The following is a 24,587-nucleotide window of genomic DNA, read 5'->3' on the forward strand; positions in this document are numbered from 1 at the left end:
GGTTTCGGTTTTGACTATGTTCATGTTTGTTATGTTGCATCTGATGCATATTAAGCAAAGGTAGCTCAGCTGAATGCACGCTCGATCATCCATCCTTATGTATAGTACAGCTCTCCTTCGCCTCTCTCTTCACTCATCAACCGCAGATTAATTCCCAGCTTCGTCCAAAGTTCGGCAATGCTCTCCATGCACCTTATATTCCACGACGAGTGCATCTCACTTACTGCTCCACAATCCAACGCCAATCATTCTCGGCCGTCTTTGGAATTCGAAATATGTTCTAAAACTACAAGTGGGAATCGAAAATAAGATATCAATCCGCTTTTGATTTCACAGCAAAATTATGCGTAGTGCGTTTAGCATACCGTAACCACCCACCATATGTGTGAGATGTATGCTTATGCAAAGGTCGCCCGCCTCAGGTCTATACTGAGGCTATTCCGATGGAACACATATGACCATAAAACCACCGGCCCACCCGCTGCAACGCCTTCGTCTGCCGAAAAGGTGGGGCAATGACGATTCAGATCCTGTATACCATGTGAAGAGTTCAAGGGAAAATGGTCGTAACGGTCGTGTCTTAAAGGAAAAAGTAAAGGATTCAATAAGTGAGCGAGGACGGCTCAGTCATCATCGGGGTTTAGTGCTCGGAGGATAGGCCCGTTCGGTGCCACTCGTCTCGAGTAATCGTGGTTGTCTTGAATGGTGTTGACACTTTCTCGGCTCTTGTTCAGACCGCCGCGCTGGTACACAGGCGCAAAGGGATCTAATCGGGGGTCGACGGGCATCAACCGGCTATTCCTAGCACCCGGTTGGCTCTGGTCTCGTTCCCAGGTTTCCACCACCTGCCGTCCATCGGTTCCAAGGACGTAACGTGAGTTCTCACTCATCGTCCTTGATGGCCCCGTGCCTCCCAGACTATCGGTAACTCCAAGACCCGCAGCGCTTCCTCTTCCGCTGACGTCGTTGTAGGCCTCGGCTTTGTCTTGTCTTCGTTTTCGGAGGCAGAACCACACCAGAAAGCTGACGAGAGCGACTAGAGCGACGAGACCAATTGCGAGGCCGACTGCACCTCCAGTACCAAGTTTATTCTTCGTATCCTTCGAGACTGAGTTTTGAGACTCCGAATTTGGGGGGACTGTCGGGGTGACTGTCACAGTTCTGACTTCTCCAGTGACCGTTTCAAGAGAAACTACTGGTGTTGGAGTCCATGTCGACGACGTGGTAGGGGCTCGGGTAGAAGTCGTCGATGTACTTGATTTGTCCTGTAGAAGAGAGTGTTAGTATTATATAACGAGACCCTATCCAGCCATCCATCCCCGTATACTTTGAACAAATGAAACAAGACCATACAAGAGATGACGAAGTCCTCGAAGACGATGGAGGGAGGGAGGTCGTCACCGTGTTAATAATAGTGACGGCGCTTGGAACCGCCGTTACAGTTACCTGCTATTACACGAAGTCAAAATGGTTGCCAAAGGGCAAACTGGGACGACGGTTTGTAGCAGAGGGCCAGAAGTGCTAGGTAACGAGAAAAGGGACGATGAACAAGATGCATCCAGGCGAGTACTAACCGATTCAGTTGTCCCACTGCTTCCTTTCGTGCCCGCAGGTGGTTTTGTTAGAGATATGTACCCGAAGACGCCGTTGCCACCACATAGATCGGGAGGGTATCCGGGACATTTCTTGCTACAGCCGTCGGCAGTGCTGGCTGGAACATAATCCGAGCACCAGCATCCATCATCTTGAACTATTGCGAAAGCATATTTATCGACACAGAATCCCCTGCACAGGCCATTCGACTGGTATATGCTGGAATCTATAGCAGAAAGGGATTAGATTTTAGGGTGTTTCCAGGGGGGATTGGCTGGGATTGAAGCTTACTCTTGTTTGTTGACGCAGTATTCAACGTGGAGCAGTAGGCTATGTCGAGGGCGGATACATGGTTGAAGGTGAGGAAGCTGGTGAAGATGAGGGCCAGCAGCACCAGCCAGCTTGGACTAGGCGAGCGCTGTGAGCAGAACATCCTTACGGAGTGTGTTCCGAAAAGAACGACGACGACAACAACGAGAAACGAGGGAATTGAAATTGGCGACGAGCACCAGGTCGAGTCTAGGACTCTGGGGGGACGATGTGTGTCTGTCCCGGGCGTTGCTGAGCGAGAGATGGCGATCGCCGGCGGCAGGAATGCAAACAGAGACGACGACTCGGTCGAGGTCGAGTGGAGCTATCGGATCCCCTTGACCACCTCCATGCCAGTGTTCGCGGGACTGAATTGAAGGAGACGGGCGGTATGGGAGACTCGTGTTGCGGTGAAGAGGAGGACAAAGAAGAGAGGGGTGAAGTATGAGGGTGAGGGTGAGGGTGAGGATGTCGAGGCCCTGAGCGTGTGGAGGTGCAAAGGTCAGGTGTAGGAGTGGATGTGGATGTGAATGGGGCTGATCGAAATATAATAATCTTCCAGCGGTACCGAGTATCCCCACGTAGTACGAGTCCGCATCTGCTATTTACTCGGGTCGCTGCGTCTCCGCCTAGGCGGCAGGCGACACTGCGAAAAGTACCAGGGGAGATAACTACATGTACTTTGCTTATTATTATTATGATTATTCTTGTTATTATTCATTATTGTACAGTACTTGCTGTGGTGTACGTAATGTACTTGTACTGTGCTTCACTACATTGCACTCTCTAGTAGAACAGCAAGAGGATACTGGACTGTGCTCAATTGCATTCGATTCATATATTACATGATTCCATTCAACTCCTCCATCCTCTCCACAAGCTTTGACTTTAGCTAAATTAACTTGTGCTGCACGGAATACGCCGCATGTAGATTGCGTAGTGTAATAACTCCTCTGTACGAAGAGCCAAGCAGTGCCACTTGCGGGTTGGCAACACAACACGAACTACGGACCACACGAACAAACATCAATCCATGATGCCCCCAGAGAAACACCGATAGAGCAGCAAGCCGGTGCAACTTCGACGGAGGCCGCCTCCACGGTGTGGTCATAATAATATAATAGTCATGCCATGCCATGCAGCACAAGGCAAAGACGCTCCTGAGTAATAAGCCCCGTACTCGTACAGAGCATACTTTCCCCCTCTCCCCAATGCAACGCCAAAGCGCAAATCGACTGGCTGCGATTTGTGCCAAAATATGTCAACAACTTGGCCGCCAACAACGGGTCCGTACTAAACAGTGCTAAGCAGTGCTAAGCAGTGCTAAAGTATGCGCCATCCAGGGGTAAGGGCCGCGCGCGAAAACACGCAGAATCCACCCGGGGACCTAAAAGCCCCAAAAGTTAAATCGATCTCCACCAATATCCACTTCCCAGTTCAAGTAATAACAATAAAAGCTGCCTTCCTTTCCCTTCTCTTCTCTCTTTGACCCGCTGCGGAGGGGGCCCCGTACCATGTTATTCGATTTTCTCTCATCGCCGGTTCTGGGCTAAGTAGTCCATAGTCCATAGTACGGAGTGCACACAACAAACCCCCACTGACTACTCCGCTAGAGTATGCATCTTTCAGCTGCGATGTTGTCGTCATACAGAAAAAGAATCGTATGATAGGTGGTGTATCAGAGTGGAACAATAGCCCTCAAGCTCAGGCCTGCTGCCCCGCCGCCAGGACACATGAACTATACTGTGCAGAGTAAGCCTGTACAGTGTGAACTCGAGGCGACGATACGACAGGCGATATGGTGATGCAGTTCAAACTCGAATATCAACTGATTGAGGCGAGGTGGTGAGGTGAGCATCAGAAGGAGGGGCCGGCTGGCCAAATGTCCCCAAGTATCCCCAACAGTCAAGCATCGCGATAACTGTATATTTCCGATGTTGCATCATGACGATCAGATTCTCGATTTCTGGCCTCTGGGCTATCGATTCCGAGGCTCCTCTTCCGCCACTTCAATCTCCCGACCCAGTAATCCAACCTGGCAACTTGGCAACCAACCCCCTGCTTTTCGCTGAGCAATCGTCATATCGTCATCGATGTGGCACGTGTCGATTTCTGCACGTCGTTGCAGCTTTTTCTGAATCAAAAGCTTCAAAATGCCAATCACGTAGAACAACAACAACAACAGATTACTCAGATCATCGCCTCCTGAAACAGCAAGTGTCAGTTCCCGCGCGGGTCGGCCGCTGACACTTCCTTCAGGATGAGACTTTCTAAGTGCTTTTCCCTTTACGATTAATAGGATTCCTTGTTCTATCGCGGCTCGAGTCTTCCTTTGTATTGCTGTACCTCCCGTGTCCTAAAGTAACCCTAATATCTGTTGGGATCCTCGATGAGGTAGTTAACCGTAGGACCTCGTTCCGGGGGGCTCGGGGAATCTGGTTCGAAATCCCATCTAACGCCTTATCTCTTTGATCGTCGAAATCCGGGCGGGAACCCTGACAGGTGCATGTCAGGTGCGTTGTCGAGGTTGTTCAAGCGGCGAGTGGGCACCTCTCATCCGAGAAATACAACCACACACTGCAGCCTCCGCATTCCTGCGAGACTGTCAGATCACCGCCGTGGGGCGATGATGAGCCATCACTGGTGCATTTTTCACTTCGTACACAACAGCGACACTGTGGCACCTCGGCTTCTCAACTGAATGCCGGAATCATGAATTCTAAGATCGGTACATCGAAGTTCGCCGGACTGTTTCTTTAGCCCTATCTCTCCCGTGTGGATTCCACCAGGGAAAAGGGAAGATCTGCTGCGCCGAGACCTATGAGCCTTGTATGAGTATCCCAAGGATACCAAGCCAGCAGCGCCCAGATCCAACGGTGGCCACCGCTGCAGATGTTAACTTCAGAACCGAAATCTCAATCTCCCATCACAAGATCAAATAGAGAGTCGGACCTCCCGCGCGTAGCTGTCAGATATCAACAAACACTTCGTATTCTGCTCTTGCCTTCAAGCAGGTTGAATACGAGGTGTATATTTATATTCATGGCTCATCCCTCCTTTCCATCCGCCAGATACGACGCTAGTCCAGTTCCTGCAGCAGCAGTTGCACGTGACTTTGGCAGCGCCCATTGCCGAACTATTTTTAGATGATTGGCCAATGCCAATAAGGGGCGCGCGAGGCTTTAGTTCGGCCTTGCGGCCATCTGTGGACGTAGGTGATTATTGCGTTATGAAGTCGTGGTCTATTTTGTAGCCATTGGGTGTTAAATATATGTTACGTTAGGCTAACGGCCATGGATTAATTATACGCTGTTTCTTCTTCAAGATTTATTCTTCATTTTTCTATTATTTATCCAGTCTTGTCTCCGTTTCTACTTCAACATGATGGCTTGCCCAACTAGCAGGAAAATTCCATCCTCTCACATCAAATAGTACATTGGTTATCACTCATCCTTTCTATTCTTTTCCCTACAGCCGTCAGCAAAAATGGAAATTTTCACCTTCTCTCATGTTCACCCAGGGGAAAAACATGGCTGGAGGTACAAAATACTTCGAGTCAACTGTCAACTTCCTCCCATCGCTTCATGAACTACCATGAAAATAGCCCCAAATTGGTTAGAATCTCGCTCTACTCGTTATACATGGGGCTTCGGAAGAGACTCCGTTCTTATAACACCTAGACTTGACCTTCTGGAACAAGATGTGAGGAATGTGGAGCGATACAGTCAGCTGACGGTATAGTACGTACTCGTATACCAATGTACAATAAACCGGGACTTGGCATTCTCTTCTACTTCCTTAAACCTTATCACCACCACCGCCACTATCTTCGAGCAACGAATACCATGAAGCTTATCGTCGCCGGCTCGACCGGCTTCGTCGCTACGGAGGTCATCCGGCAAGCTCTCTTTTATCCCGCCGTCACATCCATTGTGGCCCTCGCGCGCCGCGAGACCACCATTCCCCAGAACGTGGGGCCCGACGCTGACGCAGCGAAGCTCAAATCCGTCGTTTGCGAGGATTTTGGAAACTATCCAGAGAGTGTAAAGAAAGAGCTTGCTGGGGCCGACGCCTGCATCTGGTATGTAAACCTTTATCCACGCATTCCTGAATACGCCGCCATCATAGAATTATAAACAATCACGTGCAGGCGATCAACTTATACGGTTCGTTTGTTCACTAATATATCTCAGGCTCATCGCTGTGACGCCGTCCAAACAGAATAAGATGCCGTGGGGGGAGGTGCGGAAGATTTGCCTTGACTACACGGTGACGGGAATCGAAACCATGGGGCAGATGCCGCGGGCCTCCACAGACAAACCCTTCCGCTTCATCTACACCAGTGGCGCCCACAGCGAACGGGACCCAAGCAAGAAACCTTGGTTGTTGGGCGACTACTGTGTGATGCGGGTAAGCTCTCCCTCTACTCCCCCTATATCAATCCTCCGCTCGATACTTTGTCGCAGTGCTGAGTGTGCATGCCTATAGGGGGAAGCTGAGTCCCGTGTCCTAGGCTATGCCAAAAAGTCTGGAGGTGCCATAGAAGCGTGTGTGGCGAAGCCCGGGCTGATCGACGCACCAGGTCGGACAGGAATGGTGATGAACGCTGTCCGGACTGTCGGCTGCAGCATTATCGGTCTTCCCAGGGTCGACGTGAGCGAGGTAGCGGCGACGCTACTAGACCAGGCGATAAAGGGGTTTGAGAAGGAAACGCTGCTCAATGAAGACTTGGTCAGGATTGGGCAAAAGGCGTTAGCAGACCAGCAAAAAGACTCATAAGGTCTATGATGCGTATACCAGGATGACTATACAACCATAGAGAAAGGTCTCTTAATACGATGGTCGAATTGTGTTGCTTTGATAGGGCCCGTTGATATAATCACATGCCACAAGGGAGGCCAAGGAATCTATGATTCAAATATTAGGAGCAGATTCATCAAATTATACATTGGTGGCCCTCCAAACACCAAGATAGCAATAGGTTTTTCTGCATGCAACAGTCAAATAGGAGGGCGTTCTGTTAAATTTTATAATTCGGAGACGAGGTGGGCAAATATGTATATGCTTTTACTACAGGAAGTTAAGATGAGGCCGAGCGTGTATACGGCGTTTTTTTAGGTGTTGAGACCCCGGCTTGATGGAGTTTGTGATGAGGTTCATCTCGTTGAGCAATGGATAAAGACGGCTATCAAGAAATGCCGCAAGTGGGCAGATGCTTCACACGTGGACATGGTGGACGTTGCAATGCCACAAGTGGGCAGATGCTTCACACTTGGACATAGTAGACATAGCTTCGGCGAAGATGCTTTCACTGCATATATAGTTGCTAAAGCTATGCAGCGCGACTGTACAGCGCCTGCTGGCTAAAAAGCCAGGAGGAAACGGCACCCTCAAAATCGAGGGGTGGATCTAATTTGAAGCTCCTTTCCACAATTGACAGCAATATCCCTAACTGACAGAAATACCCCCAACTGACAGCAATACCCCTAACTGACACAAGGTATACCTTACCCTCAAAGGCCTCGCCAGTAGCTTAGCATGTTTTCGCAAAAGGTAAAATGACACAAAAGTGAAAGTGGGAGGTTTAAATACAACTTGAAAGCTCCACTGATAAACACAAGTGCGGTTAAAATACCTACGGCGATGAAGCTCCGTGATAACAATGTCGCCAAGTTCACTTAGAAAAGGGGTGGATTCGAAGACTCACATCGCAATTCGAGTGTCGGTGGCCTTGGTAGCAAAAGCAATCCCTTAGATATTGTGACGCTCGGAAAAGTAATCTCCCTATGTTTTATGTAGTGGTTTTTTATATTTGAAATGTACTGTAGCCTCTTGGCAAATCCCCAACGACACCTTATAGTAACCACCTATTAGCTTATAAAATGCTGAATATATTTAAATTAGGAGACACTGTTTTTTATTGCTCTTAATCTCGACGATGTACCTCCAGTTTCTAGTTTAATATATATTAACTCACAGCGACTTTACTTTTCGGTTGAGTTCTCAACCACCGTATTAATAATGTAATCCAACCTCGACGATTTAGCCCGACTTTTTTTCTTAAAGAAGAGTAGCCACCGTTGAAAAAGAAGTCGTGCTATATAACCCAGGTGAATCTAAAGATAAAACTTGTAAATCTAGCTTCGACATATAATATAACAAAGTATAGGTATTAATCTTGATATATGTTTAGCAATAACAACGATATGCCTTTATTAGGAAATATTAATATATTACATCTATAATATAGAAGCAGTACTGTTAAAATATTCTGATCCAGGACATGGCCATACGATATGCTCATATTGCAAAGATTTATATTATATAACATGTTTATTTTCCCTAGTTGATGTGAACACATTAGACTCTACATTTGCCAGCCCTCCCCTGTGTTATTAGATAATATAAGTCCTCGCAGGAGCAGGTGGTGATGGCTCCTCCTCGCATTGGCGCTCTTGGGTTTGCTTTTCCTCTGTTTGTACTATAGTCTCTAAGACTAGCCATTGACTCTATTATATCACTCCCAATCCATCTTAGTTGCAAATTGCAGTCTTCATACTTTCTGATAACCTTCGTTCCGCACCTGACAGTACTCCTTGAAGCAACGCAGTCCCTTATACATCCCGTATATCAGAGGTGAAAGTACCATGCTGGCAATGGCGACTATCAGCAGCGTAGCACGCCATATCCCAAGTCTTTGGAACAACATGTCCCATCTCTGGAGCACTTCATGCCGGAGTGAGCCGATCCTTCCGTACTGGTCGAAATGCATCCGGTATATATATTGATACCAAGGCGGGTCACCAAAGTCGGAACAACGCCACGAAAGCAAGGTGCATTCCCTCAGATCCTTTGGGCCTACCCACTGATAACGGGAAGTCCGATCTGTGATTTTGACGTCAAGGATTTCATATGAGCGGCGGGTCCAGTCCCCGCGGGCGTTGTCATGTCCTCGCAGCTCGATATTTACAATGCCCTGGTTGGGGTCTTTTAACAACGTGTCGTACCCTGCAATTCCAGCGCCGAGCAAGTCGATGGTCAAGGTGGGAAAGTGGTTATAGTAATGGATAGAAGGGTCGTCCCGAGGAGAAACGAGGCGCCCATAGTCGAGAGCGAACAATGGATAATCGTCAAGCTTGGCAATCTCCCCTCGATTTAATCTCCCCGTGGTCTGCTTGGTCTGGGGTGCCACGAGTTGCGGAGGGATATGTGGATTTGGTAATGGGAAGATGGGTTTATCTTGGAGCAGGAGAGTGCGTCGGTCAGGGGTAAGCGTGAAGTTGAGCACTAAGGCTGTGGGAACATCTTCTCCAATCTGTTCCGTCGGATTCCAGAGAGGGAGATCAGGGACGTCGAGGCGAACGAGAACGCTGGAGCCTCTTTCTAGCCAACTGACGCCACGGGCCGTGGATTGACGGTAGCCAGCGGCCGATAGAACGTGGAGCGCTAGGAGGAGGAAACGGGTGACAGCGGCTGCCATCACTATCTGGGCGTGTTCCTAGACGTGCAGATTTTGACTGGGCGCCCTCGAACACGGGTCTTTATGTGGAGGAGTTAAGAAGCAGGAGAAGCAACGACAGAATGAAGGAAGCTGGGCTGATGATTTGCCAAGCAACTAATGAGCGTGAAAGAGGCACAGACAATACAACCCGGTTTCCTATTAATAGGTGGACCGTGATATTTGAGCTTTAGCTTCATTCTTGGAGATTCTTGGAATAATCACTATTGAATTCGGCCGCAACGATTGTAGGGTGCACTTCGTAGGCAAAGCGTATCGCATTGCACATTTTCTTGCGTCGGCAACTGCAGTTTGTTCCCCGTCCCCTCACCGTGCAAGGCCCGGATCCAAGAGTCTTGGGGTACGCACGTTGAGTAATTCAGAGCACCACACTTGCTGTAAGAAAATAAAAGGTATATAAGAGTGGATGGAAAAGGTTGATATTGGAAAGTATTAGGGCGCTGGTGTTGTGTATTTGGGTTGCTTGCACCGAGGGGACAACTCTCGCGTCGTTGATCTCTGTTTGAACCACAAAACAAAACTTCGCAACCTGAACAACCAAATCTCTCCAGTCCATCAAGTTGCACCGTTGCGACCGTCGGAGTACCTAAGTCTATCCCATTGACAAGAGGATTTCTTCTACAAACACGAGTGCCAGAGGACTTTTCAATCGCCAGGCCCCAGCCTGCGAGTGCGATTGGCCCATCAGCGTCGCCATCACAAACATGTGTCGCGTTAGTGATGGGACAGGACCTGTGCATTTCCCAAAAAATAAAAAACGAGAACACCGCAACAGATGCTAAACAGTGCGATAGCTACTGGGCATGCTACCGGTATGAAATACCGGCAGAAGACCATAGGAGCACCGGATGAAGTTTCGGAATCCGGCTCACCTTGAAAGGAAACATTACTCGAGTATTGAACCGTTTGGAAATCCCCGTGCCCTATCCATCCTCGAGTATCGCACCCACGTGGCTCCCGTGGATGATATCTCGCTCCGCTGCACGCGCTTCAAAATGCTACTCTTCGATCGAGAACAGAGCTTCTTCGGAACGTGTGGGAATTGGCTTTATGTTTTCCCAGGCGGGCCCTGTCGCTCTAGGCCCCTTCCCTTGGGTCTGATCTGCCCGTCGCAAGAAAAACAATTATTGCGATCGATGAGTTTCCACCGTGTTGATTGATTGGGGCGCGATTATTGCCAGTCGTTGCGTCGTTGGAGCCCTGGCGCCCCCGTGCTTGAACGACGCGCTGCTACGGGTCGAACCAAACCAAACCGTGGGACGGGGATTGAGGCAAAACGCCAGGGCGCCAGAGTTGGCTCATGCCCAAAACCCCGTCAGCCCACGCCATAGCAATACTCCGTGCTGGCTGTACCATGTCGATACGTTGTGCTACAGAACGTGCGGTACACAGGGCATATTTTGATTATTTTGATGCCAGCACCAATTTGAACATTCCTTGGTCTGAACTTCGAGTTTGAAGTTATGCATAGCGCCCTATATTTGAGCAATATTATCCCCTGTGTTGGGCTAGAATGAGCTTATTTTATTTCATTTTTATGCATCTCGACCACCCACAGCACGTTGTTTATTACTTGTGGGAACGAAGAACGTAGTCGTTCTATTCGATGTATCCAGTCTGCACTGAGGCCGTGATAAAGCAGAGTGTCACAGTTCCCTGCGGTCTGCAGCCACCTTTTTAGGGGCTGAATCATGTGCGGTGTTACACCAACACAGTGGTTGTCTAGTGGGGGGAGAGCTTCCCTGCGTCCTCGAGTGTGGAGTATAGCAAGCTCTTTCACTGGCCCTTATAAGGATAGGGACGATGGGAGAATCGGGACGAGTGGGGGTTTTGCTCATGCCATAACCCGGTAACCCTGATGGTGGTACGAAGTACTCTATTCCCTTTCTTACTTGAACCTCCGGATGGACTACTACAACCGCATAGCACGCTCCAGGCTCCAGACTCTGAACTTCACCTCTGGCCCCAGCTTGTTTTGCGACTATTGACATCTGCCCCCAAATCACACCGTGTGCTGATGGCCGCTCAACGGGCTGAATTCAAATACGACATATGAGAAACGCACACACATGTTGTGCAGCCAGCAATCAAACCCCGCCTACATCATTGCCAATATTGATATCGACGCCAGGCATCCCACCTCGTTCGCAGGATCGTATATATTCGGACATATTAAGCCGGATGTGATTATTTGTTTCTCTTCATGGTTTAGCAAAGTTATTCCATCTATCGTTTTGTCGTCCGACGATTCCCACAGCCGTTACGGGCTGAAGCCTTCTGCTCATGGATCGCCTTCCTGAACCTGCTATCCCGTTTACTCCCGCACTTACTCGTACCTATGGAGGCAACGGTGCCTTCTACAATTTCTATAATGACTATTCACACATCACCGATCCCAATCTTCGCCGAAGGCTGGCCCTGGCAGAGATAGACAAGGCAAGTAGCTTTAGGCTTCCCAGCCATATCCAGTCTAGAAGCCAGGTGCTGACTGAAGCAGGTTCCTTTCGGCTGGTATCATGTCCGAGCTGTTGTAGTAGCAGGAACCGGATTCTTTACCGATTCTTACGATATCTTCGCCATAAATCTCATCACCGGCTTGCTAGGTTTAGTTTATTGGCAAGGCCCCCCAATACCAGGGTCAAGCTATGGAGGAAACAATGGGATACTACCGCAAGAGGTCAACACCGCCCTGAAAGCCGCGACATCTGGAGGCACCGTCATCGGACAACTGGTATTTGGCTGGCTGGCGGACAAGATGGGAAGACGTAGGATGTACGGAATTGAACTGGCTATCATTGTGCTGTCCACATTTGCTCAGGCCTTGGCGGCTCCTAGCAGTGTGGTGACAATGACTGGTTTAATGATATTTTGGAGAGTGTTAATGGGCATTGGCATTGGAGGAGACTACCCCCTTTCGGCTGTGATTACCTCCGAGTATGTGAGCTCTATTTCGATTCTGGCCAGCGAAAACTACAGTCTCCATAACCAGTCAGATTTCTCATTAGGCTTTGCCAGCTGATTTTACTTAGATTTGCTCCAACACGTTGGCGAGGTGCAATGATGGCAGCGGTTTTCTCGATGCAAGGGACGGGGCAATTCGCAGCTGCATTGGTTGCACTTATAACGACTGTTTGTTTCAAGGGCTCGTTTATAAGCACTACGACCCCTGGAACTTGCCACGAATCTTGCCAAGTGGCCGCTGACCGTTCATGGCGTATTATAATTGCTTTCGGCGGCATCCCCGCATGTTTTGCGTTATATTGGCGACTGACAATCCCCGAGACACCTCGATATACTTTCGATGTCGCTCACGATATTGAGAAGGCCCATGCAGATATCAGAGCTTACGTGAACAACCAGCCTGAAGGAAAGGTCGATCCCATTCTGCAGCAACAGACGAAGCGGAGCCAAGCCAGAAACTTGGCAGCTCCAGAGGCATCCTGGCCAGACGCCTTCTCATATTTCTCACAATGGAAGAACTTTAAAGTACTTTTTGGTACTACAGCCTCGTGGTTTTTCCTTGATCTGGCCTTTTAGTAAGTAGCTTTCACTCCGCGACCTCTTTTCATTCGCTTGCTTGGGCTTGCTTTCTGGTTGTATTTTCCTTTTATTGAGACATGGTGCTGATACTGTGCCTTTCTAGTGGCATCGGGTTAAATAACGGGGTAATCTTGGGAGTCATCGGGTATGCCAGCGGGGATACCGTCTACAACACTCTCTTCAACAACGCACTCGGTAGCTTAATACTTGTGTGCGCGGGCTCTATTCCAGGGTACTGGCTTTCCGTCCTCACAGTCGACACCCTTGGCCGCAAATCCATACAGATAGTCGGATTCTTTATCCTGACAATAATATTCTGTATAATCGGCTTTGCATATGATTCTCTCAGCTCCGGGGCTCTCCTCGCGCTCTACATCCTCGCACAGGTATTCTTCAATTTCGGCCCAAACACAACCACCTTCCTCGTTCCTGGAGAATGCTTCCCTACCCGTTATCGCGCGACTGGACATGGGATCTCAGCCGCCGGCGGGAAGATTGGGGCTATTGTAGCACAGGTCATGGCACAACCGCTCCTTACAAAAGGGGCGGCGAGTGACTGCAAAGGCCATGCATGTCAGCCGTGGCTCGACCATTTGATGCAATTATTTGCACTTTTCATGCTCTGCGGGACAGCTACGTCTTTCCTTATCCCCGAAACCAAGGGACGGACACTAGAAGAGCTTTCCGGTGAAAGGCCGCCGGATTACAGAAATGGGAGTACGACCCTGGATGATGGGCCTGGTGGGGGGTGGTTGAATAGAATCAATATTTTTGGGGGTGGCAAGCCTGCTGGCTTTAGCACGATGCGGAGCCCGAGTCTTTTACCTCGCAGCCCAGGTTTAAGAGGGAGAAAGGAACGCGTGGGTATTATGACGAGTCCAGAATTATTACCGAAGAAAGGAGAGAAGAGGAAGAAGAGCCATACGAAGGCGGGGAGCTTTGAGAGTGGTGCAGATCCGTTACGGCATTCTGCGAGTAGCAATGGTAGACACGACGACCGCGATGATGCATATATTTCGAGGGGCTCTGGCGGAGTGTTCCCTGGATGGGGCGCTGGTTGGACGGTTCAGGGTGGCTCGTCGAGGGAGAGAGTGGGAGGAGACGGTATCATGTTACATGATGTTGGAAGCTTGTTGAAATAATTAGAAATTTAGACTTAAATGTATATGCTCCGTTTATGTACGAATGAAACATCACTAGACTCGCTCACTTACTTTTCACTAGACTATACACTTGTGCTAATAATCCTCAAAAATTCAGAACTGCCTCCGCTCTAATCGCGGGGTTGCCGAGGGGTCATAACTCGAAGCTATCGTGAAACTCTCGTCAACTCTCGTAATGCGCTCAGAGCTTTCAACATAATAATTGTGGCGTACGAATTCATCCAAGCTTGCGTGCGAACATATGACTTATTTCCACCCAGATGCATTCCAAACCAGATATCTTCAATCAATTATTCGACCTATCGCCGAAGTTAGGCATGTGTTCACATGTAGTGAGACCCCGCGATGGTGGCGCATGTTGCTATAGCAACACCACGGCGAATACATGCAAAACATCAACATCGCCGAGGGATTGGCCGCGCAACAGCTGTCAACGTTTGACATCCACCGTGGTCTCTTTACTGGCCGTCCTCGCTGCAGATCCCAACGGTTCCCGAAGTTTACGATCAGATCTCCATCGTGGGAAGCGCATTCCTGCAGAGAAACAACGGCTTTCGACCTACAACTGCTGACTGACCGCGATGCAGTACATGCATTGAATACTGGAACTCTACGGGAAAGCACATCGATAATGCGTGGACAAAGCTCGTTGGATCTCCTATAGCACGGCTATTAATCCTCGTCAATTAGCATCATGAGGCACCACGTCACAGCTCTGCTCTGGGCCCTGGCCCCGTCACTGTTTGCTGCCGTCCTCTCTCTATCAACATCATTACCATACAACCCGACATCGATATATCTATCTCAATTATCTTCAACGGCTGGAGACCTCGCATACGCATTTGTGCCGAATCCCGAGTCGAATTCTCGATATGAGCTATTGTTACTCAACATTTCCTCTACACTATGGACAACGAATCTATCAGTTGATAGCACTACCACGAGCCTGCCGTTTACCGTCGACCAAGGACAAGCCTTCACGCCCTCCATCTCGTCGCTCGATGAAATTTCGGTATATACTGGGTCGTGTTCGACGCCGAGCACCGCTCAGCTATGGCAGTTCACACCCTCAAATATGAGTGCCAACGGTAATGGCACATGGGCGCAACAAAGTACAAGCACCACCAAAGATGCAACATATACCGGCCTCATGGGGCCCAACTTTCTCTCCGCGGCCCTCAGCTTCTCGGCGTTTGTCAATGCGAATGCCTCCCAGTCCAATATTTATATCTTCGGCGGCATGTGTCCGGAATCAGATGCTACGGCTTCGACTTGGCAGTCTGCTGCTAATTATTCTAGCTCCATGCTTCGATTCGTGCCTTCGACTCCTTCCGCAGATACAGGTTATTCTCTCGCCCGTGCTCTAAGTAAAGGCCCACCGATCGCCGAAGCAGGCTTCACGATTACAGGCCTAGCACCATCATACTCGAATAAGTCAGGAGTTGTGACGCAGCAACAGAGCTCAGTGCTTATCGGAGGACACACGCAAAGGGCTTTTCTCAATATGAGCCAAGTTGCGCTTTGGAATCTTCCTGAGGAGAGTTGGAGTTTTATTACTGTGGGTCAACAGGCTCCTCCACCAGGCCCAAATACGGAATTGGCCATCAAAAGTATGGCGACGAGCATTGATAGCAGGTCTGGCCATACCGCTGTGCTCACGGAAGATGGTTCAAGAATTATTGTATTTGGTGGATGGGTTGGGGATATTAGCCAAGCTGCAGAACCACAGCTTGTGGTGTTGCATGTTGGGACAGGCTTTGGTGGTGATAATGACTGGGAATGGTCCATTCCGGGTGCACAACCATCTGGTCTCGGGACCTATGGCCACGGTGCTGTGATGTTACCCGGGAATGTCATGATGGTACTTGGCGGGTATGAAATCTCTAACTCGACCACGTCCAAGAGGGAAGTCTCTTCAACCAATGCCATGTTTTTCAATACCACCAGCATGGAATGGGGCACGATGTATACCAACCCGGCATATCTGAAAGCGATCAGCAAGCCTCCCAGTAGTTCTGGATCATCGAAATCAAAAGCAAAGAAAATCGGTCTCGGTGCAGGACTTGGTCTTGGCTTTGCAGCTATTATCATCGCAGTGGTAGTATACTTTTGTTACAGCCGGCGACTGAAGAAAAAGAGAGAAGACGAGCGAGAAAAAGATCTGAGGTCATTGAATAACCGTCCCGCGAACCAATATCCTTCGGGACCAATGCGTCAGACAGGTGGAGGGTTTCCATGGTCGAATGGAAGATGGAACGGGAATGACGACCAAGAGCGACAGCTTTACGATTCAGCAGGTGCCCCGGAGGGATATGAAAACTTGTATACCGGAGTGCATGGCCTGGGAGATAGTGGATCCAACCCAACATCTCGACAGATTCCTCGCAAGCCTTTGCATTCCCGTGCGAGGGGGATTTATCAACCAGCGCCAGCGTTTGACTTCACCAATGGTGGAAGCCACGGGCGAGCAAATAGTTTGGGCACGGCTGGCCCCATACACCCGATATATGAGGCTGACGAGGATGACCATGTGGGATATAGTAACGTTGACACTGTCGGGATGGCGCTCGGTCATCCTTCGACTGCTGGACCAGCGGACCCGAAGCGGCTTTCGGATCCCTTCAGAGACACAACACCGTCTCCAACCCGGGATAATAGAGGAGAGGGGCCTTATGATCAAGAAAGTCCTGCTCACTCACGAGATCGCGAAATTCAGGAATGGGTTTCCGACTGGGCAGCTGCAGATGCTCTCCTAAACGCACAAGCACGGTCACACTCCAGCGCTGGTCGGATATCTCCCACACGGCGCGCCCAACTTGTCGCTGGAACCACTGTCAGCTCTCTTTCAGCAGACGACGATGGTGGCCGTACTGGAAGCAACCTCAGCGAGGGAAGTTTCGCCGTTTCAGCCATATCAAGATCTGGCTCTAGCTCCCACGGTCGTTCAAGGAGTAACTCCCTTCGAGGCTTTATAACTAGCACCATAAATCCATTCACATCAAGTGTCTTGTCTCCAACGGAAGCAAGCACAACCATGAGCCCAATGTTCGATTCGAGACCACACAGCTCGAAATCAAATCAGCCGCCACCTAGGAGTGCAGGGAGCGGCACTAGTAGTTTTACAACTGCTCACACCAGCTTTACCGCTTTACAAGCGGAAGCAGAAGGTCTACTCCTACGACCAGGAGAGCTCTCCCCAAGTGGTGACAATTCCCCTACGCGATCACAACCTGAGCAGCCTGGCAGCCCGTCAAAAAGTAAAGCTCCTGGCGGTCGTCAAGGCCGGGGACAAGGAAGCTGGCTAGGCAGTCTACGACGTGTTTTTGTTGGCGATTCCACCAGTGAGGATGTCTCCCCTGATTACCATACTCCACCAAGTAGGGAACCAAGCCCTACCCGTATGGACCATGGTAGCGGTGCGGCACCACGCCGGACCGTAAGTGCAGGCGCCACAATGTGGCGACGAAAGCAAGGAAAAGGAGACTGGGAAGACAGTGCCGAAGGGGACAGCGCCACCAGGTCAAATACATTCACGGGCGATTACCCCAGGGAAGACGAGTCCCTACCTGGTAAGGGCAAGGCGCCCCAAGAAGAAGAGGATGAATGGGATATCGAGCGTGCCGTCCAGAACCGTGTCGTGCAGGTTATGTTCACGGTTCCCAAGGAGAAACTACGGGTTGTGAATCATGATGTTCTGGAGGATAAGAGTGAAGTGGGGAGTTTGAAGAGTAAGAGTGGGAGTGCGAAGAGTGCGAAAGATGATGCTGCTGCCGCGCAGCCTTCTATAGCTGCTATTACTGAGGCAGCTTCGAAGAGCGCTGGGCCATCTATGGAAACTATTTCCGAGACGAGTAGCAACAGCGGGAGAGCCAAGAGCAAGGTCCTGGAAATGGTTGAGAAGATGGAGGGAAGGAGTAGTCCTGATCGCTCCTTTTGAGCCGGGTATTTTGGTGCATTTTAGCGTGTGATTTTGCTTTTTGGATTACGGGGACGCGGCATATGATGCTGGGCGTTTTTTGTTTTGGCTATACGACGTGTAAGAGTTGAATTTAGGAAGACGGCGCGGGGTTGATTTTTGGTGTCGGTCTAGAGGTGTATTTCTCGCCAGGTATCTGGAGACTGATTGTTTGGAGTTCATGTATATAGGATTTTCGAGGAGCGGGAAGCTTGTGTCTGGGGAGGCCGCTATAGAGCGAATTGAAGATTGTTGCCGTGAAAAATGTGCTACTATCGCAGCACTTTAATTATTCTCGTTAAAATAGGCCTTCATGTGATGAAGCCCCGGTGCGAAAAAATCGGGAGGACGCGGCTGAAATACAAATGATCTCGGTGTAGAAATTTTCGAGGGGAAAGGGCGCAAAGGAGGAGAAAGACATATGAAGGCTGCAGTTGTGGTGGACGATATGATATATCATATACTTAATTAACAAGCTGCTCCAAAACTATAGTAATAATAATATCATATTCTAAAAAGCCGGTCAGGATGGGGATCTCCGATCTACATATTTGAGTACCAGTATTCTCGCTCGTGAAACGCAGGAAACATCATCCGAAAAGAAGTTTCTGTGCATGAGACCCAAGCATCCCCGGTTTCAGAAGTATATTGTCTGGAATTTTGTTGCTCATCGGAGGTGTTCCGAGGGTCTGGGAAGGATTCCCAGTTGATTCATGCGGGACTTTGCTTGAAACGCTGATAAGAAAATCTTACATCAGCTCATGCAGGGGAGCAAACGAAAAGAAAAGAAAAAAAATGCAGGTGTTGATTGATTAATGACATCAGTATAATTAATTCGCAGGGGGAAAAAAGACCAAAAAAGGAAGCACTGATGTGATCGTAGTAATTAATTAATCAATCAATCAATTATTATTGCCCACAGACGGAATCGAACCGGCAACCTCGTCATTACTAGTGACGCGCTCTACCATTGAGCTATGCGGGCTAGTGTCACGTGTTGTTCTTCTAAGTTGGAGTACTTTTGCACTATTGATGTATATACGTGAATGGGTTTGATTGTGGGTGGGTTTGGGCACGGCGGAGTGGCTTCAGAGCTTGATTGGTACGAGTTAAGGCGAGTTAGGGCTGGTGCAGGGTTCAAGTGGATACTAAATCTCGGACTTAGGGGCGAGACTTCGAGGGCACTACGAGGGCGGTTCCTGGCTGGGAATGTGATTTACTTCAATTTCATAAAAGCACTCTGGGTGGTGCGAGGTTCTGTAGGCTGATCGTTAGGCTGGATTGTTAGAGTTTGATACTTTTATATCAAGTTGTCTTGTCGCGCTACGACTTACTTCCGGTCCGGAACGGTGGGCGAACCCGCACCCCTAACTTACAATTAATAGCTAAGTGAACTTCCCGAAAAACACCCGAGATATCGAAACAACTATCCCATTAATTTCTTTAATTTTCTTATAATTGATTCACAGCTTGTATTCGGGCTAGATGAGTGCCTACGCTGCATTTTGACAAAAGAACCCGAGGGCGGTTCTGCAGAGCAGCTCAGCGCAAATTCTCTAAAGGACGTAGGTCTCCAAAATATAGCACTTGGTCTTATATCCATCCGCCTTGCAAATCCTCCGGCCTTTTCTATCCTGCGATTAAACAATAGCAAATTTTTGTTTTACGACGATCTTCCTGAGACTTAATTCGGTAGCTCAACTCTTAAGAGCTGTAATTAACAGCGAATCCGACGATATCATCTACTAGGACACCGCCTACTACAGAGCTATAACTGAGTCTGCACTCAGTTGACCACTGCTACTCCTAAACAAAATTCCTACTGCCTAATACTATGAGTAGTATTATAAATCCCCCAGAGCATGAAGAATATGCGGGGATGAGATTTCTTATGGATGAGTTAAGATGGACAATACACAGCTATGATTCGCCCCCATGGTACTAGAGGTAGACGGGGAACACAGACATCGAAATTATCCGCGAGGGGCACAAATAGCGCCTTGTGCTCGACGAGGTGATGAAACGGGTAGGCTGAGTCTAAAGTGGAAAGGTAGAAGGCTCGATACTCCCTCTAACCCCCCATGGTACCAATGATGTCACCCGTACTGAGCAGGGGCCGAACAACCAGGAGTTCGCGGCTTGGCCTTGGTGGGGTTATTTCTGTTCTAATAACATAATTGCTTCATTTTCCGACTCCATTTCTAGGTTGGCTTTTTCTAGTTGGAGCAGGCAAGCTTTGCCTCGACGAGTTAAGTAGTAGGGCTGGCTTGACGGAGAAGTCTTCGGGACACCATGTTTTGTCCTCCCTCCTCCTCATCGACCGCCTCACGCCTGGGGTCTAACTGCACCGTGACTTCTTTCCCGTGTTCGGCCACTCCAACGAACACTTGATACGTATGCGTCTTGTTATCAAGTTCGACCTCGGTGTCCTCGCTGCTAAGTAGCACCGTTGTCCGTCCATCCACGGCGTCAGGAGGCGGATGCGGGGAGAGAGCCCGAACCAGGAGCTCGGCCACCGTCGTCCAGGTGGCTGTGTGGTGTCCTCTTGTTAAGATGATCACAACGTGCACCACGACGATGAGCAGGTAAATACACATTATTGCTAAGGCGAAAAAGCTGGGGGCACCCGCGAGCATGTATGCATAGCCCTGGACCTCCATCTCAATATGGAGCGGCGTGGTTCCCTCGCGGCCGTTGAACGGGAAGCCGAGGATCACATCGGGGTTGCCTTTGCTGAAGGTGTCAATTGGAATATCGGTGAGCGAAGTCACCAAGTCCCATATGCGCGGTTGCAGGTGCAGGCCGGTACGAGAGACACCGTCGGCCACGAGATTGGCGACGGCGTGCTCGGCCAGCACCAGCAGCTCGTACCTGTCCGGGGCGTGGTAGTCGTATATTGCGGAGGAAAGTGAGGGGCGGACGACGACGGCCCAGAGGGACGGGATAGTGTCCTCGAATATGGCGTCCAAGGTGGATGTACCCGCCCGACCGGGAACTGTGGGTGTCAACGCCTGGAGCCAGTCTTTGGACAAGCTAATAGGGGACCACCCGCCGTGCGGAGCTGGGAGGAATAATCTCTCGTCGTCCTCGCCGTTAGGACCTTCACGACGTCCGTATAACGTGCTCTTTGTTGGGTAGCTATACCCAGCCAACGCCCAGTCCGACTGCGACGACATCAGCCAGTGCTGCCCGGGCGCCCACCGGGCATCTACTGCACAGCCAATCCCCAGATCGAAACGAGTTCCGTGCCCTTCCTTGCCGGCGGCTGACATCAAGATAAGGAGCCCAGCCGACACACTGCCGAACTGGCTGGGAGGAAGTGGTACCCAGGAGGTCTTAACAATGAAGGGGGGCGTCGATGAGCCGTTCGCTAACTCCAGGAGCGATGAGCTCATATTGAGACGGTTGGTGGCACCGTTCCCGAAGTAACCATTCTTTTCTGACATCTTGAACCAGAAGTCGTACTCGCTCAGGACGGGGAAGTCCATGGGGAATGTACCATCAGAGTTAACAGAAGAGGATAGATTCCTCATTGGCACACAAGCGGTGCGGACAACCGGGACTGTCGTGTCAACTCTGCCAGCCCGCAAGTCCGAGAGCTTCAAATTCGTACCCTCCAGATTCGCGAGTCTCTGGCTCCATACGGCACGGATAGGCTCCTGGACAGCGACTGTAGCTGCATGTGGCGCCATCGTCCAGGTCTCGCTGCCGTACGATATGCTGTTGCGGACGTTTCCTTGCATAGTGCGAATTGTAAGAGCGTCCGCAACATCGAAGACGAAACTGTTGCCTTGCGGAAACGAGATGAAGGAGTTGAAGTAATGACCGATAGACTGATAAGCCCCGGCGATGCAGGAAGGGTCTTCGATCGCCTTCTGAGAGTCGCTGCAGTGGGGACTGCCGATGTTACGCTCAGTGAGGGTCAGTGGCCAGAGGTCCTCGCTTTTGGTCCCATTGAGCACGAAATCGTAGTTCGCCGACGGCCAGGTCTGATTCTTCGGGATCATGAGAATGGCGCTGGAAGGCCCAGCCGAGTTGGCAACGACGCAGAAGAGGATAGCCATAAAGGCGATGACGACTTTGTGTCTACATTTGTATGCTTCAGATTTGAATATTTTGAGAAACTCGCTCGACCTTGTATCATTCCATGTTATTACTATGATGTCGGGCAGACCAGGGCAGGGCAGACTTACAATAGATAAGTCCCTCCAGAAAAGGCCGCGCCAGCATCTACGGCGCTAATTGGCACCCCTACATTGCTAGATAGGACATAGCAAATTATATCACACACGACCGTCGTTAAGCTGGCGATAATGGAGATTTCATGGATTTTGGCCGCTATCTGCAGCATGTCAATCTTGGAATCGTCTTGCCAATCGGCAGGACCGAGCAGTGAGTGCCCGATATAATATCTGTGGAAATTAAACCCCAAGAGCACACATATGATAGCGACGGGGAAAAGATGCACGATGCAATGGCGGCATAGAACCCGCAAAAGAGATTTCCAGGTGGCAGGTCTTGGTTCTTCTCGATCGTCTCGGTCTTTTTCTCGAAAGGATGGTTTGATTAGTCGTCGAGGACCACCTAAATAGCTGCCAGGTGGAGGAGTCCCTTGACCCTGCTGAGCAAGTTGATCCTCCTTCAAGGTGGAAGAGACTTCGGACTGAGACGTGCCATCTTCGCGCGACTGCGATGCGGCTCGAGATAGAGGGATAGATCGAGCAGAAGTGTCTGTTTGTGGCCCGGACGCAACGAGTTGATCGGTTTCTCGGCCAGGCTGCTGGGGCAACAGATTCAGAGTCGATGGTTGATCGCGAGGAGAACCTATAGACACAGTGTCGACCGTTGGCGTGGCCATTATGAGAGCATTGGTACACTAATAGCCAGATTTTTCTAAAAGATAACGGCGCGAGGCATGGTATACATAGGTACACATACCAGAACTTAAGGTCTAGATCTGTTCGGAGTGCTGCAGAATTTCAGGCCAGCTCAGAGACACTTTTCGAACCAGAAGTGCGCTTATTTCATACGCGCCCACGTGGAATCTAGAACGAAATCCGAAATATGACTGAGCGGAATCTGATCTGTACGAGTAAAGGACATGAAAACGCATGAAAAGGATCGCAGCTCGCACACTAACGAGAGAAGGCGCAGCCAAGGTAATTGGTGGCGTCCTCTCCAAAAGAATAGGAGCAAACTAATACCAATAGAAATGCTGCTGGGGTATGAAAGCGACTTTAAGTTAGCTGGAAAAGGAGCAGGCGGCTGCATGAAGGTCTATTCTTGTTTCGAGTTCAGCCCAACGCAAATTAACCGCCGCCGTTCCTTCGTGGCACAGATCTCTCCAACTCTTATCTCCATCTCTTCGGCCCCCATTTCTTTCCTTCCGCGAGGTCAGGCTCCCGCCGGTAGTAGATGAGCCGCTGTAGACCCCCTTTTGGAGATCTTGTATATTTCCCTGGCAGGCAGGCTGGAGGGAGATTCGAGAAATTGCGAAATTGCTTCACAAGGCTAGCGATACGTAGTCTGTTAACTCTGGAGCCGCGCGCTTAACGAGATCTTTGAAACACACGGGCGGCATTAGTTCTCAGCCGCTCTATTTTAAGCCTCTTTGCGGCAAGGAACCTACTATCTTCATGACTTTGTTCGGTAGCGCCAGCGAGAGAGGATTATTTAGTCTCTAACCCAATAGGCCTAGTTAATCAGATGTAGATGTACTGTACTACTACGTACCTACACCTAGGTACTCTGTGTAGAATCGCCGCGCTTCCGTGCTAGAGCAAGCCGATTTTCAAGGATAAATGTTTTCGGTCCCATTGTACGGAGTAGTAGATGTGTTGAAAGAAGATCGACAAATTTGCTGATATTTCGTAGTGGACGGTGAAATGTGAGAAGTGGGAGGCTGGCTCCTGATATCTTGGCAGCTCAAAGCGGACAGCCCGTGCAGCTCAAAGCGGACAGCCCGTGCGCCCTGGCCAGTACTCCGTCAGCGATTGCGTCCGCAACCAAAACGGGGTTTGCGAATAACAGCAACTTGCTGTGCGACCGTAATAACAGCCATCTACTACGCCCGGCTGGTCACCATATATCGATTTCACACACAAATTCTTATGAGTTGTTAGCGGGTTTTCCTCGTCAAAACCCCTATTTATCTACTTTCGGGATTTTTATATTGAACACTCTTAAAAAAGAATTTAAATAAATAAATAAGAATTTCTTATATAATAGTACCTTAAGTAACTTTTAGCCTTCCTGGCTTCATAATAGAATAAACATCTCTAAGATATTATTTAATATATTAATATTAATTTTTTAACTTTGCTATTAATCCTTTTTATATAAGAAATATATTAAAACGAACTTATAAAGTAAAGAATATAAGTTGTTTATTCCTAGAGAAAAATATAAAAATATAACTTTAATTATAAGTTGAGAAAGTTATTAAAGGTATTTGAGATAATTGACTACTAGTAACGGGCCAATTTGACCAGCCGGGTGTAACGCATCA

General features: G+C 49.4%; 6 protein-coding genes across 6 annotated transcripts; 3 read left to right on the top strand and 3 right to left on the bottom strand.

Annotated features, from left to right (window-relative positions):
- Positions 1-623: 623 nt before the first annotated feature.
- Positions 624-2,026, bottom strand: BP5553_06840 (uncharacterized protein; the record flags this gene model as incomplete). Its single annotated transcript, XM_032015463.1, has 3 exons — positions 624-1,265; positions 1,575-1,819; positions 1,885-2,026. The coding sequence occupies 3 exons, from the start codon at positions 2,024-2,026 to the stop codon at positions 624-626; spliced, it is 1,029 nt and encodes a 342-aa protein (XP_031868884.1).
- A 3,721-nt stretch (positions 2,027-5,747) lies between these two features.
- Positions 5,748-6,681, top strand: BP5553_06841 (Uncharacterized protein; the record flags this gene model as incomplete). Its single annotated transcript, XM_032015464.1, has 3 exons — positions 5,748-5,983; positions 6,096-6,312; positions 6,391-6,681. 3 exons carry the CDS (start codon positions 5,748-5,750, stop codon positions 6,679-6,681), a joined length of 744 nt encoding a protein of 247 aa, XP_031868885.1.
- Positions 6,682-8,516: 1,835 nt separating this feature from the next.
- On the bottom strand, positions 8,517-9,382 carry BP5553_06842 (uncharacterized protein; the record flags this gene model as incomplete). Its single annotated transcript, XM_032015465.1, has 2 exons — positions 8,517-8,597; positions 8,765-9,382. The coding sequence occupies 2 exons, from the start codon at positions 9,380-9,382 to the stop codon at positions 8,517-8,519; spliced, it is 699 nt and encodes a 232-aa protein (XP_031868886.1).
- Positions 9,383-11,704: 2,322 nt separating this feature from the next.
- BP5553_06843 (MFS general substrate transporter) lies at positions 11,705-14,103 on the top strand (the record flags this gene model as incomplete). Its single annotated transcript, XM_032015466.1, has 4 exons — positions 11,705-11,861; positions 11,962-12,355; positions 12,451-12,957; positions 13,065-14,103. The coding sequence occupies 4 exons, from the start codon at positions 11,705-11,707 to the stop codon at positions 14,101-14,103; spliced, it is 2,097 nt and encodes a 698-aa protein (XP_031868887.1).
- A 715-nt stretch (positions 14,104-14,818) lies between these two features.
- BP5553_06844 (uncharacterized protein) lies at positions 14,819-18,061 on the top strand (the record flags this gene model as incomplete). The annotated part of the gene is made up of 1 exon (XM_032015467.1): positions 14,819-18,061. One exon carries the CDS (start codon positions 14,819-14,821, stop codon positions 18,059-18,061), a length of 3,243 nt encoding a protein of 1,080 aa, XP_031868888.1.
- Positions 18,062-20,328: 2,267 nt separating this feature from the next.
- On the bottom strand, positions 20,329-22,937 carry BP5553_06845 (uncharacterized protein; the record flags this gene model as incomplete). Its single annotated transcript, XM_032015468.1, has 2 exons — positions 20,329-22,213; positions 22,273-22,937. 2 exons carry the CDS (start codon positions 22,935-22,937, stop codon positions 20,329-20,331), a joined length of 2,550 nt encoding a protein of 849 aa, XP_031868889.1.
- Between the last annotated feature and the right edge of the window lie 1,650 nt (positions 22,938-24,587).

This window comes from Venustampulla echinocandica, assembly GCF_003357145.1.
Source record: "Venustampulla echinocandica strain BP 5553 chromosome Unknown scaffold_4, whole genome shotgun sequence".
Taxonomy (NCBI): Eukaryota; Fungi; Ascomycota; class Leotiomycetes; order Helotiales; family Pleuroascaceae; genus Venustampulla; species Venustampulla echinocandica.